This window comes from Panthera uncia, unplaced genomic scaffold (genome assembly GCF_023721935.1).
Source record: "Panthera uncia isolate 11264 unplaced genomic scaffold, Puncia_PCG_1.0 HiC_scaffold_57, whole genome shotgun sequence".
Taxonomy (NCBI): Eukaryota; Metazoa; Chordata; class Mammalia; order Carnivora; family Felidae; genus Panthera; species Panthera uncia.
The window spans coordinates 27,057-51,869 of NW_026059726.1; the positions used below are offsets into that span (position 1 = coordinate 27,057).

Consider the following 24,813-nt stretch of genomic DNA (forward strand, 5'->3'; position numbering starts at 1 on the left):
ACTCTCCTGACGATGGGCATTTGAGTAATTTCTAGTTTTGGCTAATGTGAATAGAGTTGCTATGGACATTCCTGATTAAGTCTTTGGCTTCTCTGCGTTTAGTTTTAATTTTAGTTTGCAACAGGGGAAACCACAGCCCTTTGAACTGCTTGCAGTATTAGAATCTCATCAAAGCAATATTTAATATTTAAATGTGGCTCCAGCCCTGTAGCCTTTAATCCAACTATCATCAATAATGAGGGCTTAGAAATAGTTGAGTCTTCTGATCATGATTTAAAAGAACATAAAAGACCTTGGACAACTTTTTTAAAGAAGAAATTCAGAGGCTAAAGGAAAAAAGAATATATATCGAATGTACCATTTCCACAAAACTGTCTTAAAGTTTAGTTTTCTATTGCTATGTAACACATTAGTATAAACTTAGTGGCTTAACTCAACATTTGGTTATTATCTCACATTTCTGTGGTCACATTCTTGGTAGAACATTAAAGAGACTGTGGTCCTATTTGCTCTTAGGAAGAGTAAACAAATTTTATGATGCTAAGCTTGAAGAGTTTTAAGTGGCTGGTCAATGGTCCATAATCAGAGAGCAAATGATGGTTTTCCTATTGGAAGGCTAACAAGGGCGTGGGCAGGTGTGGGGAATAAGCTTAGGAATTTCCTGAGCCTGCACTGATGGGTTAACAAGGCATAAAGAATTAGAAAGCCATAGGATGTACACACCAAAGTTTGGGTAAACAAGATTAGGTAAATCAAGAATAGGTAAAGTGGGGCAAAGGTCCCTGTATAGGACAAATGCATAGAAATAGGGAATCTCAGGATGAAAACATTCAAATATGAGGTAAACAAGATTAGGTATTCAGGGTGGAAGCGTCCCCCCCCCCCCCCCCAAACTTGGTTCTATAGCAGAAAGCTGCTTTCGCAGGAAGGAAGGACCAAATTAGGTAAACAGGTAAATAGAGCTATAGACCTCTGCAGGGCGAAGTTGCCCAAAGCTGAGCTAATTAGCAAAAGAAAGATGCCTTGTTGACCTTGAGGTAGCATGCTCTTTCTTGTCCCCTAGAACAGTCTGGGTAAACAGCCTCATGTCTGCTGCAAACAACTGTAAACAATCTTCCCCGCAGGGCGCTAGGATTTTGTTTTGTATTAAACCAAACCCCTAACACCACTTATTTTCAAAACCCCCATTCCCTCATGCCCATGAGTTAATGTTCACAGTTTCATTGTCTCTTTGTGCACGTCCAACACCACGTTTGTAAGCCTTCTGATCCTAATAAAAACGTAGCAAGGACCCTTAATCAGGGCTCTTGTCTTCCCCAGACATCAGCCTCTCTCACATTTTTATTATAAAATTTTTTTTCAACGTTTTTTATTTATTGTTGGGACAGAGAGAGACAGAGCATGAACGGGGGAGGGGCAGAGAGAGAGGGAGACACAGAATCGGAAACAGGCTCCAGGCTCCGAGCCATCAGCCCAGAGCCTGACGCGGGGCTCAAACTCACGGACCGCGAGATCGTGACCTGGCTGAAGTCGGACGCTTAACCGACTGCGCCACCCTGGCGCCCCTCACATTTTTAATCCTACGTCCCGCTTTCTTGCTGGACAAGAAGGAACTCCAGACCCAGAGTCTACGACAGGCGGGAATGCATGGAAGAAACTTGCAGGAAGGAATTAGGAGATAGGCTCTGATTCCTGAGAGTGGTTTGTCGATGGGCCTACTTCCTGGAATGTGGCAAGTAGCACTGTTTGAGTGCCCAGGAGTTGTGCTTCATCGGGAATCGAACCCCAGGCTTGCGGTATGAGACCATGGGTATCTGCTATTGAACAGAACAGTGTGGTCATACATATTGGTCCAGATGAATCCTATGGGAGAGTCATGTTCTCTAGGGAGAGTCATTTGGGTTCTAGGGTATGATTGGTTGGCTAATGTTTTATATAAAAAATAACTTACTTATATAATTTTTTGAATTATATTTAACTGGTCACATATAATTTATAAAATTAATAATGCATATGTAAATATAGTAGTAAAAAACTTAAAACAGTAATATATAAAGTATTAGAGTCATGCTCCCAAGAGCCAATTGTTCCATCTCCAAGAAGTTTGCAAGCCAGTTGATGTCATGTTGTAATTTGATATCACCATGGTGGGAATATTTAGACCACAGAAATTGGCAAATGTGACAAATCTGGGCCTTTTCCCCCCAACCCCATGCTCTGCCAGAGCCAGTTGCTGACCACTTGTCCACTTACCAGTGGCCCTGGTCTGGGCAGGTCCTTCAGCTGTTTTGGGTTGAGTCTTTCCTTCCCTTGAGTCAGGAGTTGGGTGGCTGCTGGTCTTCCAGCTCGTCTTCTTCCCTGCAGCCTGTGAAGCCTGATGGTGAGTTGTGCTGCTTCTGAGCTACCTTAAGCCTGGGGCTCAGCCTGTGATGGGGTGGTTGAGAGTGGTACCTCGTGCAGTACCCAACTGCTGAGCTTCCAGGACTACCTACACTTCAAAGAGGCCTTCGGTGGTGGTTGGGAGGCTCTGGTCCTTTGAGGCTGTTACCTTGCTAACTATTTTCCTTTGAACTCTATGTTCTTCTCCAAGCAAATGTTCTGAACATTACCACCCATCATATTTGAGGATTTGGAGTTCCTTTGAGCACAGCTGTGCTCCCATATCTCTGATCATTCCATCTCAGACTCCTATGCCACCTCCTCTATAGGCACTCCAAATGCCAGTCATGCCTAGGTTCTCTTCTTAGCCCTCTATGTATACTCTGTTTGGATAATCTTGTTCTTCTCATCGCTTCAACTACCATCTCTATGTTGATATTTCCTCAACCTCTATCTCCTAACCAAACCTTCTTTTGAGCTTCAGATTAACATATATACATGCTTGATGGACCTCTCTATATCATGTCCCACAGGCTCTGATTCTTGGGTGTCAATTCTGATTCCTTCACTATTGTGGTAGACAACCTTCCAAGATGGCCAACAATGGTCCTTGCCTCCTGGAATTCATACCCTGTTAGTTCCATCCTACATTGTACCAGAATTGGTCTTCTGTATGACTAATAGCATACAGAAAGGGATGGTAGGTCACTTCTGAGATTTCTTTAAAAGACCATTATTTCTCTTTTGGGCTCTTGGCCCATTCTTTCTCTCTCTTTCCAGAGGAAGTAAGCTGCAGCCTCTGGTCAACAGCCAGGAAGGAACTGAGGCCTGCCCACTACTTTTTAAGTGAACCTAGAATCAGATTCTCCAGCTCCAGTTGAACCTTGACATGAGTGAAGCTCTGGTCAATAGCTTGACTGCTATTTACAAGGTTGTAAAAGAAACTTGAGGCAGAACCACCCAGTTAAACTGCTCCTGGATTCTCAACCCTCAAAAACTATGTGAGTTAATTAATGTTTGCAGTTTTGAGCTGCTAAGTTTTGGGGTGATTTGTTACAAAGAATATATAACAAATACAAATATCTTCTATATTCAGATTCTATTCTTTCATTCCTTTCTGCCACTTCCTTAGTTTAGGGCTTCACCATTGGGTGCCAGTTGCAATAGGCCAACAAATGGTTTACCTGTTCCTGGTCTCTGTCTTCCAATCTACTCATCATATTGTCTCAAGAGTGACATTTTTAATACAAAGTCATGTCACATACCTCCCTATCCTATACACACATTTTTCAATAATGATGACTCATTGTTTTCCCTTTTCTTACCCATGCTTCTTTGACCTGCTTGTTCTCAAATCACTTAGCACAAGGCATTCTCTAATTGTTAGTCCCTGTTCCAAATAGTCACACACAGCTCATTCAAAAACCCACAGGCATATTTTTTGCACGATTTTTAAAAAAAATTTTAAATGTTTTAGTATTTACTTTTGAGGAAGAGAGGCAGAGCATGAACAGGGAGGGGCAGAGAGAGAGAGAGACACACACAGAGTCCAAAGCAGCTCCAGGCTCTGAGCTGTCAGCACAGAACCCGATGCGGAGCTCGAACTCACGAACCGCAAGATCATGACCTGAGCTGAAGTCAGACGCTTAACTGACGGGGCCACCCAGGCACCCCCAGATATATTTTTTAAATTAATTTTTTAAATTTACATCCAACTTAGCATATAGTGATTTCAGGAGGAGATTCCTTAATGCCCCTTACCCATTTAGCCCATCCTCCCTCCCACAACCACTCCAGCAACCCTCAATTTGTTCTCCATATTTATGAGTCTCTTCTATTTTGTCCCCCTCCCTGTTTTTATATTATTTTTGCTTCCCTTCCCTATGTTCATCTGTTCTGTGTCTTAAAGTCCTCATGTGAGTGAAGTCATATGATATTTGTCTTTCTCTAATTTCACTTAGCATAATACCCTCTAGTTCCATCCATGCAGTTGCAAATGGCAAGATTTCATTCTTTTTGATTGCTGAGTAATACTCCATTGTATATATATACCACATCTTCTTTATCCATTCACCCATCGATGGACATTTGGGTTCTTTCCATACTTTGGCTATTGTGGATAGTGCTGCTATAAACATCGGGGTGCATGTGACCCTTCAAAACAGCACACTTGTATCCCTTGGATAAATACCTAGTAGTGCAATTGCTGGGTTGTAGGGTAGTTCTATTTTTAGTTTTTTGAGGAACCTCCATACTGTTTTCCAGAGTGGCTGCATCAGTTTTCATTCTCACCAGCAGTGCAAAAGAGATCCCCTTCTCTGCATCCTTGCCAACACCTGTTGTTGCCTGAGCTGTTAATGTTAGCCATTCTGACAGGTGTGAGGTGGTATCTCATTGTGGAAAAGCCCACAGATACCTTTCATTTCCTACCCTCTATGGTTGGATGGAAACACAGTAAAAACTTCCCAACCCAGGAAAAAACCTGAGAGTGGCACTATAATCTGGGCTTCATTAATAATAAATGCAGATTTCTGTTGCAGTTCTTGCCTTGGGTTTAGTCTCATTTTCAACTTTATTTTGCCAGCTATTCATTAAAAGGTTTAGCAGTAATGTAATATTTCTCTGTTGTATAAAGAGTATATATGAATGCCTTGGATAGCTACAAAAATTAGTACTTCACTGTGTGAATGCCGTGCCAGACACTATTCAATATTCATTAAGAACTTTATATGTATTATTTGGCGTAATCCTCATAATAACCAGGAGACAGGTAATACATATTATAATTCTCATGTTATCGATAACTGAAAGACTGAGAAACTAAATGAAATGTTGTAGGTCATACACAGAGAGTGGTGGAGCCGGGACTTGAACCCACACAGCCTGGACCTGAGCACATACTCCTCACCATGAGGTGACCCTGCCTTTCATACAAGCATGCCATACCGTCTGTCATTTCATACTATGTTGAACCCAACTCTCCACTATATCAGTAGGCCCTTGGGCTTGAATCTTAGGGATAACACTAGCTAAGAGGTATTGTTAAAAGTAGACATATGTGTTTAAGACTCTTGGTGTGGAATATAGTCTGGTTTCCACCCAGTTAAGATTCCTGTTCTGGCTCTGCCACAGACCATGTGTGACCTCAAGATATTAAACTTCTCTTTGCCATAGCTACCTCATTTTAAAAAAGGGATGATGCTATGTTGTATCAGTTCTAAAATACACTTTGAAAAGCATTTTGATACCTCTAGAATGGGATGGCATGTCCTACTTTATCAGCGTTTTTTTCTTCCTCAGAGGTATATCAAATGATATCTTACAATGAAGAGCATCTTAGAAATTCGATGAAACATCATTAACCTACCTCAAAAGTAACTATAAAGAATAGATAAATAAGCATACGAGATTCAGGACTTGGCATATACCATATTTAAAACTTGTTTTTCTCTTTGAAAAAAAAAAAAAAAAAAACAAGCATCTGAAAATTACCTTGTGTTCACGGCACCTATGTGTGGTTGGAAAGACAAGACCCCACCTAGAGCAAGAATGGCAAGAGGTATATAAATAAGGAATCCAGGGTAAGCTGCAGTGATCAGTATGTCCCAGAGCACAAAAAGTGATGTGTCACCTCTTAGGGACAAAATGTACCAGCCCAGAATATCCCAGTAAGGATGTACATTTTGCCCATAGGCTTGGTTTTGTTTACAAAATAGTAAGTCACAGTATTTTATTCTTCTAAGTTTAGTTTTAAATGTGTTGCCACAGTAACCCATGGCTCAAAAGCCAGGGAGGATTTGATCTAACATTAAATTCAAACTTAATGCAGTAGACCCTGAGAGGTGTGCTGCTGAGTGAGACTGTGCATGGTCACTACCTAACCAAGCAATAGAGTTGGAGACAATGACGACAGAGCCTGATAGATGCCAGACACAGCAAAAACAATAACACCTGAGTGCCTCAGTCGGTTGAGCGTCCTACTTTGGCTCAGGTCATGATCTCACCATTCATGATTTAGAGCCTGCATCAGGCTCCCTGCTGTCAGCGCAGAGCCCACTTCAGATCCTCTGTCTCCCTCTCTCTGCCCCTCCCCAACTCATGCTAAGATAAACATTAAAAAATAAATAAATAAAAAGTATACCTGACATGAATTTCAAGTACTTGCCCTTTGCCAATGAGCAGACTCATTACAGAAGAAACAAAAACAAAATCTTAGATAAGTGACAGACTGGATAGTCAGGTTTAAAATCATTAAGGGTTGGGGTGCCTGGGTGGCTCAGTTGGTTAAGCGTCCGACTTTGGCTCAGGTCATGATCTCGCGGTCCGTGGGTTCGAGCCCCGTGTCGGGCTCTGGGCTGACAGCTCAGAGCCTGGAGCCTGTTTCAAATTCTGTTGTCTCCCTTTTTCTCTGACCCTCCCCTGTTCATGCTCGCTCTCTCTCTCTCTCTCTGTCTCAAAAGTAAATAATCATTAAAAAAAATTTTTTTTTTTTTAAATACATAAAATCATCAAGGGTTGACTGGCAGTATATTTTGTTACTAGGAAGCGCTCACAAGGGTTTGCTGGAAAAGAGATTAAACAGCCAGGGATATAGTACGTAGAAAGGAAAGAGTAAAGAAGGTGTGTAAGGAAAGCTAGACTGAAATAAAATCTTTGGGTCCTCCTCAAATCTTCCTTCACTGAAGAAATGTGCTTGAAAGTATGACCTAGAAATAACAGGGGCCCCTGGGCTAACTGTAGAAGAGACATTGGCCTTCACTTCCAGTAATTCAGGGACCTGTTGGGGAGACACTTTCTTCTCAATGGGGAAAGGGGAAGTGTGTGGTGCCCAGGGGAGAGACCTTTGGTTCTTTGAGATTTTGAGCTGTGACAAGTTCTCTGCATAGCAAGAAGTGGAGACCTGAGTTCATCTTTGGGGAGGGCCTTTTCTTGGTTCTGTGAAAAGCACTCTCATGGGCCCTTTAGTGGTCAAGCAAGTTTCCACATAACCCAATGTTTGGGGGGAAAACTGTGACATCACAGTTAATCTGAAAGCAGATAGTCTAGAGTTAGACTGAGCAGCAAAGTGAGCTGGTGTGTTAATAGTTGTGTAAAGTTGAGTCATGTTGTAATTTGGTATTAAAGTAAGTGTACCCGCCTAAATGCAGTAGCTCAGAGCTGTCCTAGATTCCAAATGAATATTTATTAAAATGAAAGTACATTATACGGGTTTAAAATTAGAAAATTTTAAAATAGGATTAAGAATCAGAAATCAAGATAATGGGAGCTCCTAAAGGCAAGTGGAATGAATCACTTATAATTTTCCTCTTGATTCCGTTTCATCCATATAAGCAGAAATTTCTCCACAAAAATGTTGTGAAATATTGAATGACTTAGGGTTCATGACCCCATTTAGGGTTTTTGCCCCTTCACAAAAATTAAACATTTTAGGATCATAGAATGTACTTAAATACTTGTCGATTGAGGTGAGATTTCATTTGTTAGAAAAGTGTTTAGTTCAAGTTCATTTAAAAAGCCCTTGAGAAATGAATGCAGTATTCAAGGTACACACTCTGATTTGATAGAAAGGCCTTAGCTACAGGATTCCAAGTTTCTATCCTTTAAATCAGTGGAAGAAAGGAAATCCAGGCTCTCCAGCCTAGCTTTGGCTTCATCAATAAACTCTCTGGAAGCTCTCTGCAGCGGAGGCCGGGGTGGGCCCATTGGAATCCCAGAAACCAGAGTCATGATGGCTTTCGTCTGCGACACTCCAAAACCTAGACAAGAAAAACAAATGAGGAAATGTGACTGGGACTGTCCACTTTGCCACAAACATCTCAAAGCGAGATCACATTCTTACAGTGACTTCTATGACAGGATAAGGTGGGAATAAAAGAGGGGAACATTTCCGGTCACTATGGCAGACTGAGCAGACACAGGAAATTCCTCTTCCTGTCTCAAACACATAGAAAAGATGGAATATTTTAAACAACTTGACAAACAGTAAAACAAAACAAAGGAAGACTCAAAGTCAACCTCAGAAACAAGGAGGGACCAAAGGTATCAGGAAGAGAGAAGTCAGTGTGGTGAGGAGTTGCTGAAGCCAACTGGTCCAGGAGGATAATCTGATTCAGGGATATACTGCCATGGATCAAATGATAGGCCTTCATCGCTAAGACAGAATTTAGTTCAAGTAAATCTAAGAAGTCCCTGAGAAACGCACTATTTAAGATGCTGCTGTTTTAGAGCTGGTGTTATAAAGCTGGTCAGGAATCCAAGAGGAAGCCTTGGGTCTGTGCATAGAGGGGGTTGAATTAAACTCCCTGTGTGAAACTGGGAGCCAGCCTGCCGGCCTGGGCATAGAGAGGCAAGGAAGCTTCATTTCCACCAGGGTTGTGGATGGAAGAAGATCATATGAAAGAAACCCTAAGCTTCTGCCATATATGAACACTGGGTCCACATTTGCATTAGGTACTTGGTGTAAGAACTGGATTAAGAAATTAACCTAAAAACTGGCTAGAATTGGTGAAAGCTCCAACAGAGGCAAATGTAAAACCACTTGTTAGGACACCTTATAAACTAGAGCACAAGAAAACAAGTCTCTGAAGACAAATTCAGAATTAAAATTTACAAAACACATGAGAAAAAGAAGTCACACAAGATCTAGCAAATGCTTAACTGACAAATCTCACATCCTGAGAATTGATGATACAGAAATATCTGGGGGAAAAAACAAAAAGAAATACTAGAAATGAAAAATTTACATTCAGTGAAATGAAACAGTAGAAAACAGAGTTAAACATAGAATTAGGGATTTTGAAGGCGGCTCTAAGGAAACAATACAGCACAGCCAGATATTTGTTTTAATCAGCTATCGTTTTTAGATCTAGGGTATGAAACGTAACTTTCTTTTGCTAAGTTAACTAATTGAACATTGGGAAGGAAAATACTAACATGACCAAAGATACAGTATAGTTTGATGAATGCAAAATGGCCCTCCCAGGCTTATTACAAATGGTGGAATAGGGAGCTACCCTCATAGTAAGACTACAAGTTTATTTATTTATTTATTTTAAGCATTTATTTTTTGAGAGTGCAAGTGGGGGAGGAGCAGAGAGAGGGGGACAGAATCTGAAGCAGGCTCTGCACATATAGCAGCAGCAAGCCCGATGTGGGGCTTGAACTCAGAAACCACGAGATCATGACCTGAGCTGAAGCGGATGCTCAACCAACTGAGTCACCCAGGTGCCCTGTAGACTACAAATTTATTAAGATAGTCTCTCCTTGACTAAATCACGAAAGCTCCAACCTGCCAAGGAAGTCTGAAACGATTTCTTTAAAGATGTGTTCTCTTAAATCATAAAAATTATCTTCAAGAGTCCACATTCAAAACGCAAATATTCTGGGGGCACCTGGGTGGCTCAGTCCATCAAGTGTTTGACTCAATTTCAGTTCAGGTCAGGATCTCACAGTTTGTGAGTTCAAGCCCCACAACGGGCTCTCTGCTAACGGCATGGAGCCTGCTTGGGATTCTCTCTTTCCCCTTCTCTCTCTCTCTCTCTCTTATGAAATAAATAAACTTAAAAAAAATGCAAATATTCTGGCAAGAGTATCAGCTAGTATGTTAGAGCTCTATGTGGCAGAAATGTTGCAGTGTCACTGCTAGACGATCTTATATGTACACAAGCACACTTTTAGCTCTAGTTTTAATAGTTTAATATTTATTTAAATGTACCTCAGGAACATACACACCTACCACACCAAACCCACAATTTTGTGAAAAGTATGGCTTAGGTAGGACAAGGGAATAATATAGTACTTGTGGCACATAAATAGGACAACAATCATGGAAGTGGAAGAGTGAATGGGAAACAGCGTCTTCAAAGGATTAAGAGAGCTAGTGGAGGACCTTGCAGGAATGAGGTGCTCCATATGATAGGTGCTTGGAGCTCGGGAGGAGTTGCCAGAAGACAAAAGGCTCTGAAAGGGAGGTGGGAGGTCTGCCAAGAACAAACCTAAAACCTTTCCTGGACTCGACCCAAGTTCTCAGAAAGGGCCAACCTCCTCAAGAGGTGGACTAAATGGTGGCATTTGTCACGGGGTAAGATTTAGGAGATTGTGAGGAGGTTTCTCTATGCAAATTTACTGTATTTCCCTCAAATTCTACTCTGTCCTATTATCCAAACCTCCATCATCTGAGCTTACTTATGTTAATAAACTCTCTTTACATTGCAAATACTCTTGGGAGAGCTGCCAGTCATTCACAATTTAGTAAGGTCTGTGTTCAGACTGCCTTCCCCCACCAAGCCCTCGGGCTGAAATCTGTGTGGTAGAATTTTAATGAGCAAGGGCAGGATGGTGGGAGAAAAGGATAAAAAAAATGGTGTGCAGAGGCGGGGGAGGCAAACAAAGTGATAAAATGGAGGGTTGAGATTTGTGGAAGGGTGCCAAAGACCCTCCAAATAGGTTTACTTCACCATTTTATAGGGTTGGCCTTAAAGCTAGTATTGGAAATAAAACTCTGCTTGCAACGGAACAGGAAGAAGTGTCCTTGTTGGGGGAGCCTGGGTGGCTCAGCTGACTGAATGTCCGACTTCAGCATAGGTCACGATCCAACATTTGGTGGGTTCGAGCCCTACATTGGGTTTTGCACCAACAGCACAGAGCCTGCTTCAGATCCTCTCTCCCTTTCTCTCTGCCCCTCCCCTGCTCTCTCTCTCTCTCAAAAATAAACATCAAAAAAAATTTTTTTTAAGGTGTCCTTGTTGAACCCTCACAGTGATGGTGTTCCATTTCCTTTACACTCATAGCAGGCAAAGCAGAAAACTTACCAAGTTTGAGCACAAAGTTGATAAATCTCTGAATGCAAAACTGGAAAGGAAAAAGAAAAACACAAATCTATAGTCAGTATTACTAAGCTGTGATAACAATTTAGAAATTTTGGAAGTCAAAGGACAGAAACCCCAAACTAAAAAGCCCACACACCCTAGTTGTCTGAAGGCCTGTCAGAGTGGAAAAAAACAGCCAAGTGAGGTTGGGGTTGAGATCCACCCAGGAGAAGGTAGGATCTTTTCACATACATAAGCTTTATTAAAAGGGCTCTTGCAGAAAAGAAGCGCCAAAGATAGAATTGTAGGCTAGAGCTAAGATGGGGGCAGGCACCCTTTATTCATCTAGCTTGCATAGCTAAACTATCAGCTATTGTGGCTGTTCTCAAACAGGGGTACACTAACCTCTGGGGCACTTTCTTTCCAAGATACCTAAGGGACACTTAGCCAAGGCTAAGATTTATGGGGATAAATAATTTCTAGATCCTCAACATCCATAAATGCTATTTTCTAAAACTGATGAGGGGAAGAATTCGCATGTAATACAGCTACAGGTTGTCCTTTTGTATTTCCTTTTCATAGTCCTTTTTCTCCCACTTTTGAAAAAAATAAAGACATACCTCCCATATCACTGCCTTGGGACACCTCTGGGAACCAAATAAAGGAGCAGATCAAAATACTGGTATGGGCACTGACAAAGTGACAAAGCGACTCCTCTAATTAATGGGTAACGAGTCCTCTAAAAAACCATAGGGCTTTCAACTTCTTGCTTTCAACATTATTTTCAATGTTGCTACCCAGGCTGTTAGCTGAAAATCACTAAAGCATTCTGTGATTTTTAACATGACTCAAAAACTGTTCAAAGAATTGAGTGACTTTGCTGTAACAAAATTTCTTCCATTCCTACAGGGTTTCGCAGCACTCATTTCTCTAAAAACCAAAACCAGAAATAATATCGATGCTGAAATTAAACTCATGCTAGCATTAAGTAATATTCATCCAAGAATTTGTGAACTAATTCATAAGAAAAAGACTCCATCCGTCTCATGAAGAGATGCCTTTTCAGTAACATTTTACTCACGTTGTTTTCATCAACTGTATACAGTCTAGTAACAGAAAATTCTGTGCAGAATGAAATTCGAACACCCAGAACCTTACAAACACGTATGTATTTATGTTCTTTTCTCCCTCTCACACAAACTGTAGCACATCACATTCATGACTCTATATACCCTGCTGCTTTTTTACATTTACTATATCATGGAATATTTCCAGGCCTGTACATAGAAAACTATTTCACCCTTTTAAGGGCTGCATAGAATTCCATTGCATAACTCAAACACAATGCATTTAACCATTTCCTTATGGGTGGATATTTGGGTTGTTTCCATCTTTTGGTATTATAAACAAGGTTGTACGGAACATCTCTGTACGTGTGTCATTTCACTTATGTAAATATAACAGATGGCATTTAAGTCCATTAGAATGAATAAATTCTGCCCTAACTTTTTGCTTCTTCACTTGATTGTATATTCCCTTAGAGCAGAGACCAGTATTAATGAAGTTATGCACTTGGCCCAGCCCTTGGCATATAAATAAATGAGTAAATGAGACCCACTCACACTAGCCTTCTATAAGGATAAAACAGAGAATGTGGTAAACTAAATTCCTTACCAATACTATTTTGAGTGGGACTAATGGGGGAAAAGAAAGAGATGGAAACCGGACCAGTCAATGAAAGAAACCACTAAATGGAAGGGCTCCTATCACAGCTGTTTTACTGTCTACTCCATCATATGGTTTCCCTGTCATTCAGCTTAGAACAGATTGGAATTTTCAGAAATAACTTTCACTGGGAAACTAAGGAAAAAGAAAATAACCATCGGTGCAAAAAAAAAAAAAAAAAAAAAAAAGGCAAAGTCTGCACAATTCAGACAGACTTATCTTAATTTAAACCAAAGTCTTGTCAATGTTTGGTTTAGTTGGCAAAGCTTCCTAAGTCCCTACCCTGTTCTTGTTCTCAGCTTCACGTGATCTGAGGCTGAACAAAGGCAACTATTAAATCAGCTATTTAAACTTGAAATAGGAAGTAGATTTAGGATCGCTCAATGTTCAGGTCTAAAAGGTGGGGAATTAATCATTCCTGGCAACTGCTACCTCACATTCTCTCTGACTTGGAGCTCAGGTCACCCCCTCTCCCTCTAACCTCCAGGATGTTCTGCACTTCTGCTCTATAATCTCTAATTTCCCTAAAGGCAGCCTGTCTTGTTAAAAAAGATTCCTTATCTGAATCTTATTGGGACTGAGCACCTGCTCTGATCTTGCCTATGCCTTTCATTCAGCTTATTTTCTTGGGATACTCTACTCCGTCACTTTTATTATTATACTCTACTCAGTCACTTTGATTATTATACTCTACTCAGTCACTTTGATTATTTACTATTTCGGAGGCCAAGTCCTTCTCTTGTGCCTACGCTCTTTCTTTCCATCCCATTCCACTTGTGTCGAGTACACATATTACCCAGCTGCGAGATTGGTTCTGCCCTTCAGGAGTCTCTTCATTCTCTGGACAGCTGGCCTGTCCTCCATGTAGCATTAACAGTGGCCACTATCCCCCCCAGGTCCTCCCTGTAAAGCATCGTCTCCTGCTGCTTTTCTCTTCCTAGTTCAAAGCCAGTGTCTCCTTTTAGATCACTCACTAGCCTCTTGTTTCTGCCTGGTGGATGCTTCCACCAGTTCTCAGCACACTGCAAGTGAAGGTGACTGACTGGCTCTGACTTCAGCTCAAGTCTTCCCATTTGGGGTTACCAGCTTCACAGCTTCTTCATAAACTCTGGAGACTTGGGTGTCAGGTCCTCAAGGGGACAGCATTTGGTCACATTTTTCCCAGAAATCTATCACTGTTATTTCATACTCACAAAAATACTTTGAACATAGAGTAAAAGATCGTTTGTAGGAGGAACAGAGAGAGATCATTCCCATACAGGGCCGGTCCTGATTAGCTTGCAGGGAACACAGACAATGGGGACAGGTTTGGTTTTAAACAAGAACAGGTAAGAAGCAGAAGGAAAATGAAGAGAGAGGCAGCTGGGCAATTTAACAAGGGCAGGTAAGGTAGGAGTGCTGATGAGAAAGAATAAGAATTATCCAGTGGAAAGAAAAGTGGCTGTGATTTATGTGAAGGGAAAATCAAGTTAACCTGATGGTTCAGGGCTGAAGAGAAGTCCTTTCGTTCAAAAGCCTCCAACATCTGGTTTGTCTTTTTTCCCAGGTAGTTATAGGTACTAGAAAGAAAACAGTATACACTGCAAGATCAATAACTCAGCGGGAGAGATTCTTCCAATCCCTTTGATGCTTAAAAGGGAAAAATATACCAGGCCTTCCAGAAGTGTATTTTTTGGCCCTAATCTATTAGAGATCAGGTGTCTTCAGTTCTGAGTTTTGTAGCAACACTAAGCAGTGCCAAGAGGAGGCACAGAACACCAAAGGGGATAAAGAAAAGGAAGAAAAATGGAAAATGATAAAGTTAGAAGAAAAGGGAAAAAAGCAAGAGATGGAGTTAGTGTATTTGGTAGGGAGTAAATGAGGCCAACACCTGCCTCAGGGCACATGTGCAGGCACAATGCTAGCCAAGAGCTGTGGATAAAATATAGCATCTGAGCTGAGGCCTTGAAGTCTTATGCTGAAGAACTGGGTGAATGGGGCAAATCCCAGCAGATTGTCTAAATTCTCTGCCCAGTTTATACGCTACCTGTAATATATACGCTTAATTCATGTATTATCTAGAAGCTAGTTTCTAATAATAATTTTAATAAAGATAATAATAAAACACATCATTTACTGTCTATTGTGTTCCAGGTGCATGACATAAATCATGTCTAATCCTCTCAAAGCCCTGCAGGGTAAGCCTGGCTTCTGTTTCACTGTGAAAAAACTCCAGCTTAAAGAAGGCTACAGAGTTGTGGCAAAGGCTTTCACCACCTCACACCACCATCTATTACAATTCAGCAAACATAAAAGTGAGAATAAGTCCTTTGATCTGATAGAGTGTAGGCTGGAAAAAAAAAAAGTCTCTAGCTACCAATAAAGACAAATATCTTAGACTAATCACTGAATTCTTAGAGAAATTGGCAAGGTAGATGTTTACAGAAATTCTTAACAAGGATGCTTTCCCAGTGTCGAGCGACTTCTCATAGAGTTAAGTCAGTATCAGAAAAATATATTTATCTTGGTATATGAAGAACAGAATGTTGTTGGTACTTCATATATGTAGACCCTGGAATGAGCAGCAAGGGATTCCAAGAATGTGAAGTTCCACATTACCTTCTGGTCATAAAGTAAGGAAAAATAAAACATAATAGCTGAGATAAGTCACTTATAGATGTGGAACACTTCTAGGTCACGATATGTATGTGAACGTCAGAGGAGTTTCAGAATACTAAAATTCAAATCCCAGGGGTCTTAGGCATATTTGGTTAGAGAGAATGTGATTACAGTGAAGAAGAAATAAAGTCTAACCAAATGTACTTTGCCTCCAGATTATGTTGACAGAATTAAAAATGCCAAATGGGGGCCAAAAAAACAAAAGTCAAAAAAGTAAGAATTTACAGGGGAAAAAAAGTAAGAATTTCACAGCCAGCATATCCAGGCATTCAGGTCTCCTTGGCAGAAATGTCCCTGTAGTGACAATGGATATTTCCGGCCATCCTGACTTGGTGAATAAGCCATTAAATTATCCAACTTAATTATTCTTTTCTTTTAAATACATTTTTAAGTTATTTATTTATTTATTTATTTATTTGAGAGAGAGACAGACAGACAGACATCACAAGTGGGGTAGGGGCAGAGAGAGAGGGAGACAGAGAATCCTAAGCAGGATCTGCACTGTCAGCACAGAGCCTGTCATGGGGCTCAAACTCATAAAACCATGAGATCATGACCTGAGCTGAAATCAAGAGTCGGATGCTTAAACGACTGAGCCACCCAGGAGCTCCCAACTTAATTATTCTTCATCAAAGCCGCACTCACCAAGACATGTTATCAATATTACTTTGCTTCTCCCTACACTTTTCCTATAGGGAGGAAATGTCCTTTCAGTGAATACAAATTATTTCAATCAATCCCTTGTAGGCACTTTTCTAATAAATTAGGTTACCATGTGCAGTGGACATGCTAATTGAATTTCCTGCCTTCCCTAGCCTGTCTAAGTAGGCATCAGGCCACATAATTCTACTTTCTTGGCTGCAGGTGACTGGACTTCAGGCAAACTGAACAGGAGGTGCGATCTGGTGACACCCTGAAGTGCCATGCTTGGGCAGCCACGATTGGCCATGTGCACACGCTGACGCACAGCAAGCCCACGTGGAGAGCCAGAGGGGAAATAGAGGGGTGCGCAGAGAGACACAGGGGCGAGAGTCTCCAGAGGGCCACAGACAGGAGAGTGCTCTGCTGTGGCTGCTGAGAGATTTGCAGTTCTGGGTTCTCATCTTCTCTGAGGCCTGGCTGCACTTCCTTCTCTTGAGTTTTATGTAATTTTCCAGTAGTTTATACCTTATCTTTGTCTACATTAGCTCCTTTGAATGGGTTTCTGTTACTAGTAAGTAAATAATTTCTGATGGGTTCTGTGCATGCTCTTGGTTCTGGTGCCTCACCTCTGATTGCAGCAGAGGCTTGTAGGGACAATGATTGGGTTGCTAACAAACTGCTATGCCCTACTTAATTCCTTTGTACTGAAAGACTGGGGGAAAGAAAGGCAATTTGTATTAAAAACGGTGTTTGTGCAAGAAGTATAACGAATTAGGTGGTGACTACCTCTCCCTGGGGGACTTGACATTTATAATGCGTCATGCTTACCTGCCCACCGCTCCCGTCGCTCCCATCACCAGAGCACTCAGTAGTTGCTAGTCAAAAACAGACACAGAGTATTCGCTTTTATGAACAAGAGAAAGCAAGAGGCTGCTGCTCTATAGCTTTATAAATGGTTCCAGAGGGCAACTAACCTGACAAGTGAGCGACTTACCTCATCCACCCCAAAAAGGAAAGCAAACTGCCGCTCGCGATTCTGATCAACACATTGCCCGAAGTCTAAGAGATCTGTGTCACTGAACTTCAGCCCTTGGAAGGTGGGGATCTTCTCCTGAATCCCATCCAGCAATTCCTCAGCACGAACTGCTCAAAACAGTCAATGCCTCACTAATCTGCACACTCCAGAAGATGCCAAACCGCGTCTTGTAGGTCCCCCTGCATCGGCACAGAGTGCCAGAACCTGTTCTCAGCTGGACGTCACACACCCTCACCTAGTAGTTCCTGTACACTTGTCAAATTACAGCCCCAAACCTTCTGTTCTTTGAAGACAACACGTGCATGTTTCCAAGGCGCAACTTGTACTTTTTTCTTTTAAGGAAGTAGAAAGGAATGAAATCTAAAAAATAAGCCCCTAAGAAATGTCATCTAATTGTAACGATCTCCTTGTTGGAGAAGCATAGTAACGACAAAAGAAAAGCCAGAAGAGAAGTGAGGAGGGCTCAGGGTACCTCAGTACCTACCGCACTGAGAATACGGTAGAGGACATGGTAGACACAGTCTTTCTCCTTGAGGGTCTTACAGGCTTGTGTCTTCTCATATAAGAAGCAGGGGTGTGTGTGATAGACACAACATATCTGCTAGAAGTGCCTACGTGTCAGCTCGTCTTTCACACTTAAAAACTTCCATTATAAGGAAGGGTCAACGATGGATAACACTGACTTATTGTGGATCAACTGGAACTGTCTGGTCAACAATATTATGCTTTGATGATGTGGGGTGGAGTTTTCTTAGTGAAACGGTAAGATATGGGATGGAGGGACAGAAGCATTGAAAGAAGCCACACTTACTCTTTACCCCTGTCAAGGCAGGGATGTGATAGTAATAAAATGGCAATGCTGGGGCCGCAGCAGCCACCTCCTTTAGGAAATTAATCAAGACATCTGAAAGAAGAGCAGGAAAAGCCGTGGTGTGAACAAGCATATAAAACACTGGCTTTCCCTGCTAAAAAAAAAAAAACAAAAAAAAAAAGAACCATCTAATGAAATGCAACCATCCCTCTCAGCAGCTGAAAATTCTTGATCACTCTTACCATCCCTGAGATTGTTACGGCAATGTCATTGCAGCTTGTTCCATTCAAAGTTTTATTTTCCTTTCTGGAGAAAGGCCAAAATAAGATGATCACTTTCGTACCATACTAAAATACTATTAAAAAACTGGTGCAAACCCTCCCAGATATTAAGAGAAGATCATGAAATACTCTCATAAAAGCCAGAAGCCCATCAAGAAGACTTTTATGCTCTTTTCCCATAAGGGTTAAACGTGGTCAGGGAACAAGGAATCTGCATTAGGATCAGAATCATCAAGTTTTAACTGAGAAAATTCTACAACAAAGAGGTAAACAACATTTGCTTAAAGAGGGAAGTTATAAGAATAGAGGCATATCTGACAATAATTCAACCAGAGGCTGGTTCTTTCCCTGTTTGGGGAGAAATCCAGATATGGCAGAAGAGAACTCACTCTACTTTACTGAGAAGTTGTGATTTCCTACATCATCCACTGTGAGCTTCAACTGCAACATTACTACAGATGATAAATAAATCTAGCAGACTTGCTTGCACTTTGGCTAGTGGGAGAGAGATTTAAAGAAAAAATTTTTTTAACATTTATTTATTTTTGAGAGAGAGAGAGAGATAGAGCACAAGCAGGGGAGGGGCAGAGAGAGGGAGACAGAATCTGAAGCAGGCTCCAGGCTCTGAGCTGTCAGCACAGAGCCCAAGTGGGGGCTCCAACTCACCAACTGCGAGATCATGACCTGAGCCTAAGTCGGATGCTTAACCAACTGAGCCACCCGGGCTTCCCTAGCTGTGTATTTATTAATCATGCATTCAATCATGGATTGTCTGTTTTCAATCTTTTCAAAATTTGCATTTCTTTGTTTGTTAATCAGGAGGATTAAAAAGACTCAGTATACTTGGAAACCACAAGTAGTTTCCATAGAGAAAGCAGAGGAGAAAGCAATTAACTTGTTATTTTGGGAGACAATGGATGTTTCTGTGAAATCTCCCTCAAATTCATTACTCATTCAATCTTGAATAGAACGTGTATTCTCAAGATGCCCATCACTTATATTCCTGTTTTGAGAAAACCGGTCCCATGTTTTGCCATGTTACTCTGACACTGCAAAACCGGCTGGACTAGGAGTGAACACCTGACTCAAACAGGCACCTATAGGCTGACCCGGGGCTTGGTGGATGATGACCCAATCAGATTGTTTGGCAAAGGAGTTGAAGCCCTTCTCAAAGGAGTATTTTCTCACATGGATCCAGGGAGGCCAAATATCCTGGACCACTGCTGTATACTACTGCAACTGCACACTGTCAGTCCATAAAACTTTACTTTCACGAGTTCAGTGTAACCATTTTGAATGAAGGCAAAAAGAAGCGGCCCATGTGAGGCACCATGTGTTTGGACCGTCTACTTACCTTTGTTCCATGGCTTGAGAAAGAAAGGCGCAATGACAGCGATGCCATCGGCTCCTATTTCTGCTGCATGTCGGGCCTTTAAAAGAAGAAATAAGACCATTGTGGGTCTAGGCACAATTCTGATATGTGGGTGTGGGGGTTTCCCCACATCAGCAAGCAATTCTCTGATACCAGCTGTGTGTCCCACAATTCTACTCAACTCTGATGCTATCTACCTGGAGACAGAATCAGATTCCACAGGTTAAGGGCTCAGTCCTATAAGACTACTCCACCTCCTCCAACTTTAGATGCCAGTCAGAAGCCCAGGTTGTCACCTGTGTTTCTGGCTCACTGGCTACAGGCTGGGGGTTCCAATGATTCCCTCCTTGGGTTGATTAATCTGCTAGAGCAGCTCACAGAACTCAGAGAAACTATTTATTCACTAGATCACCAGTTTATTGTAAGAGTATATTACTCAGGAACAGCCAGGTGGAAGAGATGCATAGCATCAGGGACAGAGACAGGGCTTATGGTTTCCACATCTTCTCCCAGCACCGGGGCACCACTCTCCCCAGATTGCCACACGTTCACCAACATGGAAGCTCTCTGAAACCTGCCTTTTTGGGTCTTAATAGAGGCTTCCCCGTAGAGGCACCATTCATTAAATCACTGACCTCTGGTGACTGATTCAACCTCCAGTTCTTCCTCCCTCTCCAGGGGTGGAGGTCGAGTAGGACTGAAAGTTCCAACCCTCTAATCATGTGGTTGGTTCTCCTGGCAACCAGCCCTCATCCTTAGTTGCATTCTTTTTAATTTTTTAAATGTTTACTTATTTTTGAGAGAGAGAGAGAGAGAGAGAGAGAGAGACAGGGGCAGAGAGAGAGGGGCAGAGAGAGAGGGAGACACAGAATCTGAAGCAGGCTCCAGGCTCTGAGCTGTCAGCACAGAGCCTGATGTGGGGTCGAACTCACAGAGCATGAGATCATGACCTGAGCCAAAGTTGGACGCTTAACCCACAGAGCCACCCAGGCGCCCCTCGATTAAGTTGCATTCTAAAAGCCACCTCATTCACGTAACCAGAGACACCTTTATTGCTCTCATCACAGAGAATTCCAAGAGTGTTAGGAACTCTGTGCCAGAAGCTGAGCAAAGACCAAATACATATTTATTATAAATTACAATATCACTTGGAATAAGTGACTTATTATATGCACCTTCAGTTAGATAATGAGAGTAGCAACAAACTACGGACAGTAGCACTTGAAGTGATGCAACTGATGCACCACTAGAGAACAGAAAATAAGCCAAATTTAATGATAAATGTCATTACCAGGAAAATCCCAAATTGCAAAGTAGAGACCGCTGTTGGAGGTGGCCTGTGCATTTAATCTGATTCTTCTTCAGACTCTGTCAGTACAAAAAAACCTTGCTAAAGAAGACATGAGTGGTTCATTAAAGAGAAACTTGCAGGTGTAATTTCTCTTCTAGTGTTCAGCCCATTGGATCCGTTGGATGACGCTATCTTTCCTGTCCAGTGCTTTAATAGTCACATTTTAAAATTTATTCTAAATTTATTTAAAAATTTTAATTTATGGATTGGGAATGAAGTTGAGGATGGTTGAGAAGAAAAAGATTATGCACATAAAGGAAGATACACTGTACCACTATTCTGAGGTTTTCTCAGATTTCTCCAGGAAAAATAACATTTCCTTCTGCTGGGCCCTCAAACATCCTTATCTATTTCAAGTAGAGTACCTAAAGTCTACTACATGGCAAGAGAGTTGTGTACAGTGACTGTTTTCAAATAGAATGAGTTTCCTGAGGGCAGGGGTCAGATTTTACTCTTGTGTACAGTTAGTTAATCATGGTGCTGAGCACATAGCAGGGACTTGCGGATTGCTTCAGAACATGTCCCACTACCTAAAACGGAAACACGCTTCCCTTTGAGACTTTAATATCTATACCTAATAGATGTGATTAGCTTTCTGCAGAAGTAGGAGAGCCAAAAAGAAGAACGGGATATAGTCCAAAGACCAATTGTGACATTGGGTGTAATTTCATTAACATGGGTTGGAATGTAATGTATTTGAATAATTTGTTTTAGCACTCTGTTTAGGGCAAGAAGTACAAGGGTAACCTTAGCTGCAAATAAGGAAAAAGGAAACAGCTAAAGACAGTTGATGGCAGTGCCCATTCAAACCCCATCCAATGGAGTTATGGCTAAGCAGATACAAAATTATCATCTCATTGGTAAGATTATCCCCATAGTAGGGGATTATCCCTATAGCAGGGGATTATCCCTATAGCAGGGGATTATTTCTATACTAAGATTATACTCTTCTAGTGGTTAGCCCAATAGAGGACAGTTTTCATGTCATGACATGACAATACTTTAAAATTTGTATCACACATAGGGAAAGAAAGCAATTGAAAAGAGATGGGGAAAAAAAAGGTTTCCTACATGATACTACCTAAACTGAAAGACCTATCAAGAATAAGAAGGATAAATCAAGTCTCCAACTTCTGATTTTAGGCTTATTAAGCAACCAACTAGCAATATGTCTTCCTGTGTGGCTTGCCTAAGAGTGTTGAACTGCAATTTTGCAAATATGTATAATACATTCCATTTCTAAATTCAGTAATAGGAAAAACAAAACGCATCAAGAAGATGTTGAGGCCAGGTCAAGTCATTGGAATCTTTGGAATTAGAATATATAAATTCTGAAAACATGGTTAATTTAGCAGTGGTCCAGGTACTAGGCCTTCTGGTAAACACTGCAACATTGTTGAGCTTTCTTTTTTTACCCAATTCACAAAGTCCTGGAACCACCAGGTCATGTACTTTTCTGCCAGCAACTTTGACTCCTACTCCTACCCTCTGCTCCATCTAATCTGCTAATCTTCAAACCCAGAGCAATGCAATTGTTTGTGTTCTTGAACCTATGTTCTGGTTGAAGACTGTACCTAGGAAGAAATTTCCATAACCTAGTTGAATGGTGGTATGAGAAATTTATGACTCAGCTTCAGTTGGGTTTTCAGCACCACTGGGCAATCCTTTTTAAAAATTTGACTAATTAGGGGTACCTGGCTGGCTCAGTCAGAAGAGCATGTGACTGACTCCTAATCTCAGGGTTTTGAGTTCAAGTCTGCCAAATGTGGGGCATATAAGTTACTTAAAAAAAATTTTTTTTTGTGACAAAATCACATAAAATTTACCACTTTAATCATTTTTAAGTGTACAGTTCAGCAGTTATGAAACATATCTCTACAACTTTTCTTTTAATTTTATTAATTTAAAAAATTTTTAAAAATATTTTATTAATTTTTGAGACAGAGATACAGAGTGTGAGCAGGGGAGGGGCAGAGAGAGAGGGAGACACGGAGTCCCAAGCAGGCTCCAGGCTCTGAGCTGTCAGCACAGAACCTGACGCTGGGCTCAAACCCGTGAACCTTGAGATCATGACCTAAGCTGAAGTGGGACGCTCAAAGGACTAAGCCACCCAGGCGCCCCTCTACAACTTTTCATCTTCCAGATCTGAAACTCTATACCCATTAAACAATTCTTCTTTTTCTCTCCCTCTAGCCCCTGATATCCACCATTCTACTTTGTTTTTATGAATTTGACTACTTTAGATACCTCATTTAAGAAGAATCATATAGTATTTGTTTTCTAGTGACTGGCTTATTTAACATAATGTCCTCAAGGAGGTTCACCTACATTACAGCATGTGACAGGATAGATTTCCTTCCTTTTTAAGGTTGAATAATATTCCACTGTATTGTTAAAAAGAAAATCACAGGACCCAGATGGAGTCACTTATGTTAAGGCCCCACATCAGCAAACCAAGACTTAATACATAACCTGACTGCAGTTTCAATCTTCCCAGGAATGTAACCTTTAAACTGTCAACATGGAACTTCCTGGTCAGCATGAGGAAATTTATTGCCAGACCCCTTCCATTCTCCTTAGGAGGATGACCTTGCTTAAAACAATGTGTTCTTTGCTAATAACTTTCTTTTCTTCACTCCCTCTCTGTCTTTAAAAACCTTTCCTTTTCCAGGCTTCAAAAAACTTCCTTCTTTTTTTTTTTAAACTGTACTTATTTTGAGAGAGTGAGAGCATGCATGCACGTGGGAGAGTGGGGGAGGGGCAGAGAGAGAGAGAAGGAGAGAGAAAGAATCCCAAACAGGCTCCACAGTGTCAGCACAGAGCCTGACGTGGGGCTCGATCTCATGAACCACGACATGATCTGAGCCAAAATCAAGAGTCAGATGCTTAACCAACTGAGCCACCCAGGCCCCCCAGAGCTCCCTTCTATTTGCTAGATTGGATGCTGCTGGATTCATGAATCACTCAAAGCCAACTGGATCTTTTAAATTACTCAGCTGCCTTTTTGTCCTTTAATAGTATGTCTATACCACATTTTATCTATTTATCCACTGATGGGCATTTGGGCTGCTTCTGCCTCTTTACATTATAGATAATGCTGATTCGAACATGGGTGGGACAGTCTTCCTGTGTTTCAGTTCTCTCTCCCATTCTCTGAGGCGGTAACTGCTCTTTACACCTGAACCCCATCTACCATCTCCTTCATGCCCAGCAGATGGCTTTGCTCTTTGCTTCCGAGGGAAAGCTGAGGTTCGCTCAAGTTCTCCTGACTCGTAAACTTAGCTCCATCTATACCCACCCTGACTTCTGCTACAGGAGTTATCACCTCGGGCTACTCTCATCATGGCTCTCTGCCTGCTTCTGGATGGTGAGCTCTCTTAGGTCCCTCATCTCATACTCCCCATGACAGCATCCAATATACAGCAAAAACTATATTGAGTTTAACCTCAGCATAAAAAAGGAGCCCCTTCCCTTATGTGGAATCTAAAAAACAAAAGAAATGAATAAACAAAAAAATAGAAAGAGAGATATACAATAATACGTAAATGAAGAGAACCAACTGGTAGTTGCCAGAGGAGAGGGTAGTGGGGGGACGGGCAAAATAGATGAAGAGGATTAAGGGATACAAACTTCCAATTGTAAAACAAGTCACAGAGATGAAAAGCACAGCATAGGGAATATAGACAATAATATTGTAATAACCATGTATGATGACAGCTGGTGACCACACTTACCCTGGTGAACACGGACT

At 41.3% G+C, this 24,813-nt stretch overlaps 1 protein-coding gene across 4 annotated transcripts in view; it reads right to left on the reverse strand.

Annotated features, from left to right (window-relative positions):
- Nucleotides 1-6,887: 6,887 nt before the first annotated feature.
- The window catches only part of LOC125918228 (N-acetylneuraminate lyase), a 38,535-nt gene continuing 20,609 nt past the window's right edge, over nt 6,888-24,813 (reverse strand). For 2 of the 4 annotated variants that reach the window (XM_049624255.1, XM_049624254.1), the window contains exons 6-12: nt 19,694-19,769; nt 18,059-18,151; nt 17,206-17,354; nt 17,040-17,086; nt 14,386-14,470; nt 11,190-11,229; nt 6,888-8,135 (exon numbers count right to left, since the gene is read on the reverse strand). In XM_049624255.1, the coding sequence (XP_049480212.1) occupies nt 7,951-8,135; nt 11,190-11,229; nt 14,386-14,470; nt 17,040-17,086; nt 17,206-17,354; nt 18,059-18,151; nt 19,694-19,769 (675 nt within the window). In that variant the 3' untranslated portion in view covers nt 6,888-7,950. The remainder of the gene's footprint in view (nt 8,136-11,189; nt 11,230-14,385; nt 14,471-17,039; nt 17,087-17,205; nt 17,355-18,058; nt 18,152-19,693; nt 19,770-24,813) is intronic. The other 2 variants (XM_049624256.1, XM_049624257.1) reach the window with 2 other exon arrangements.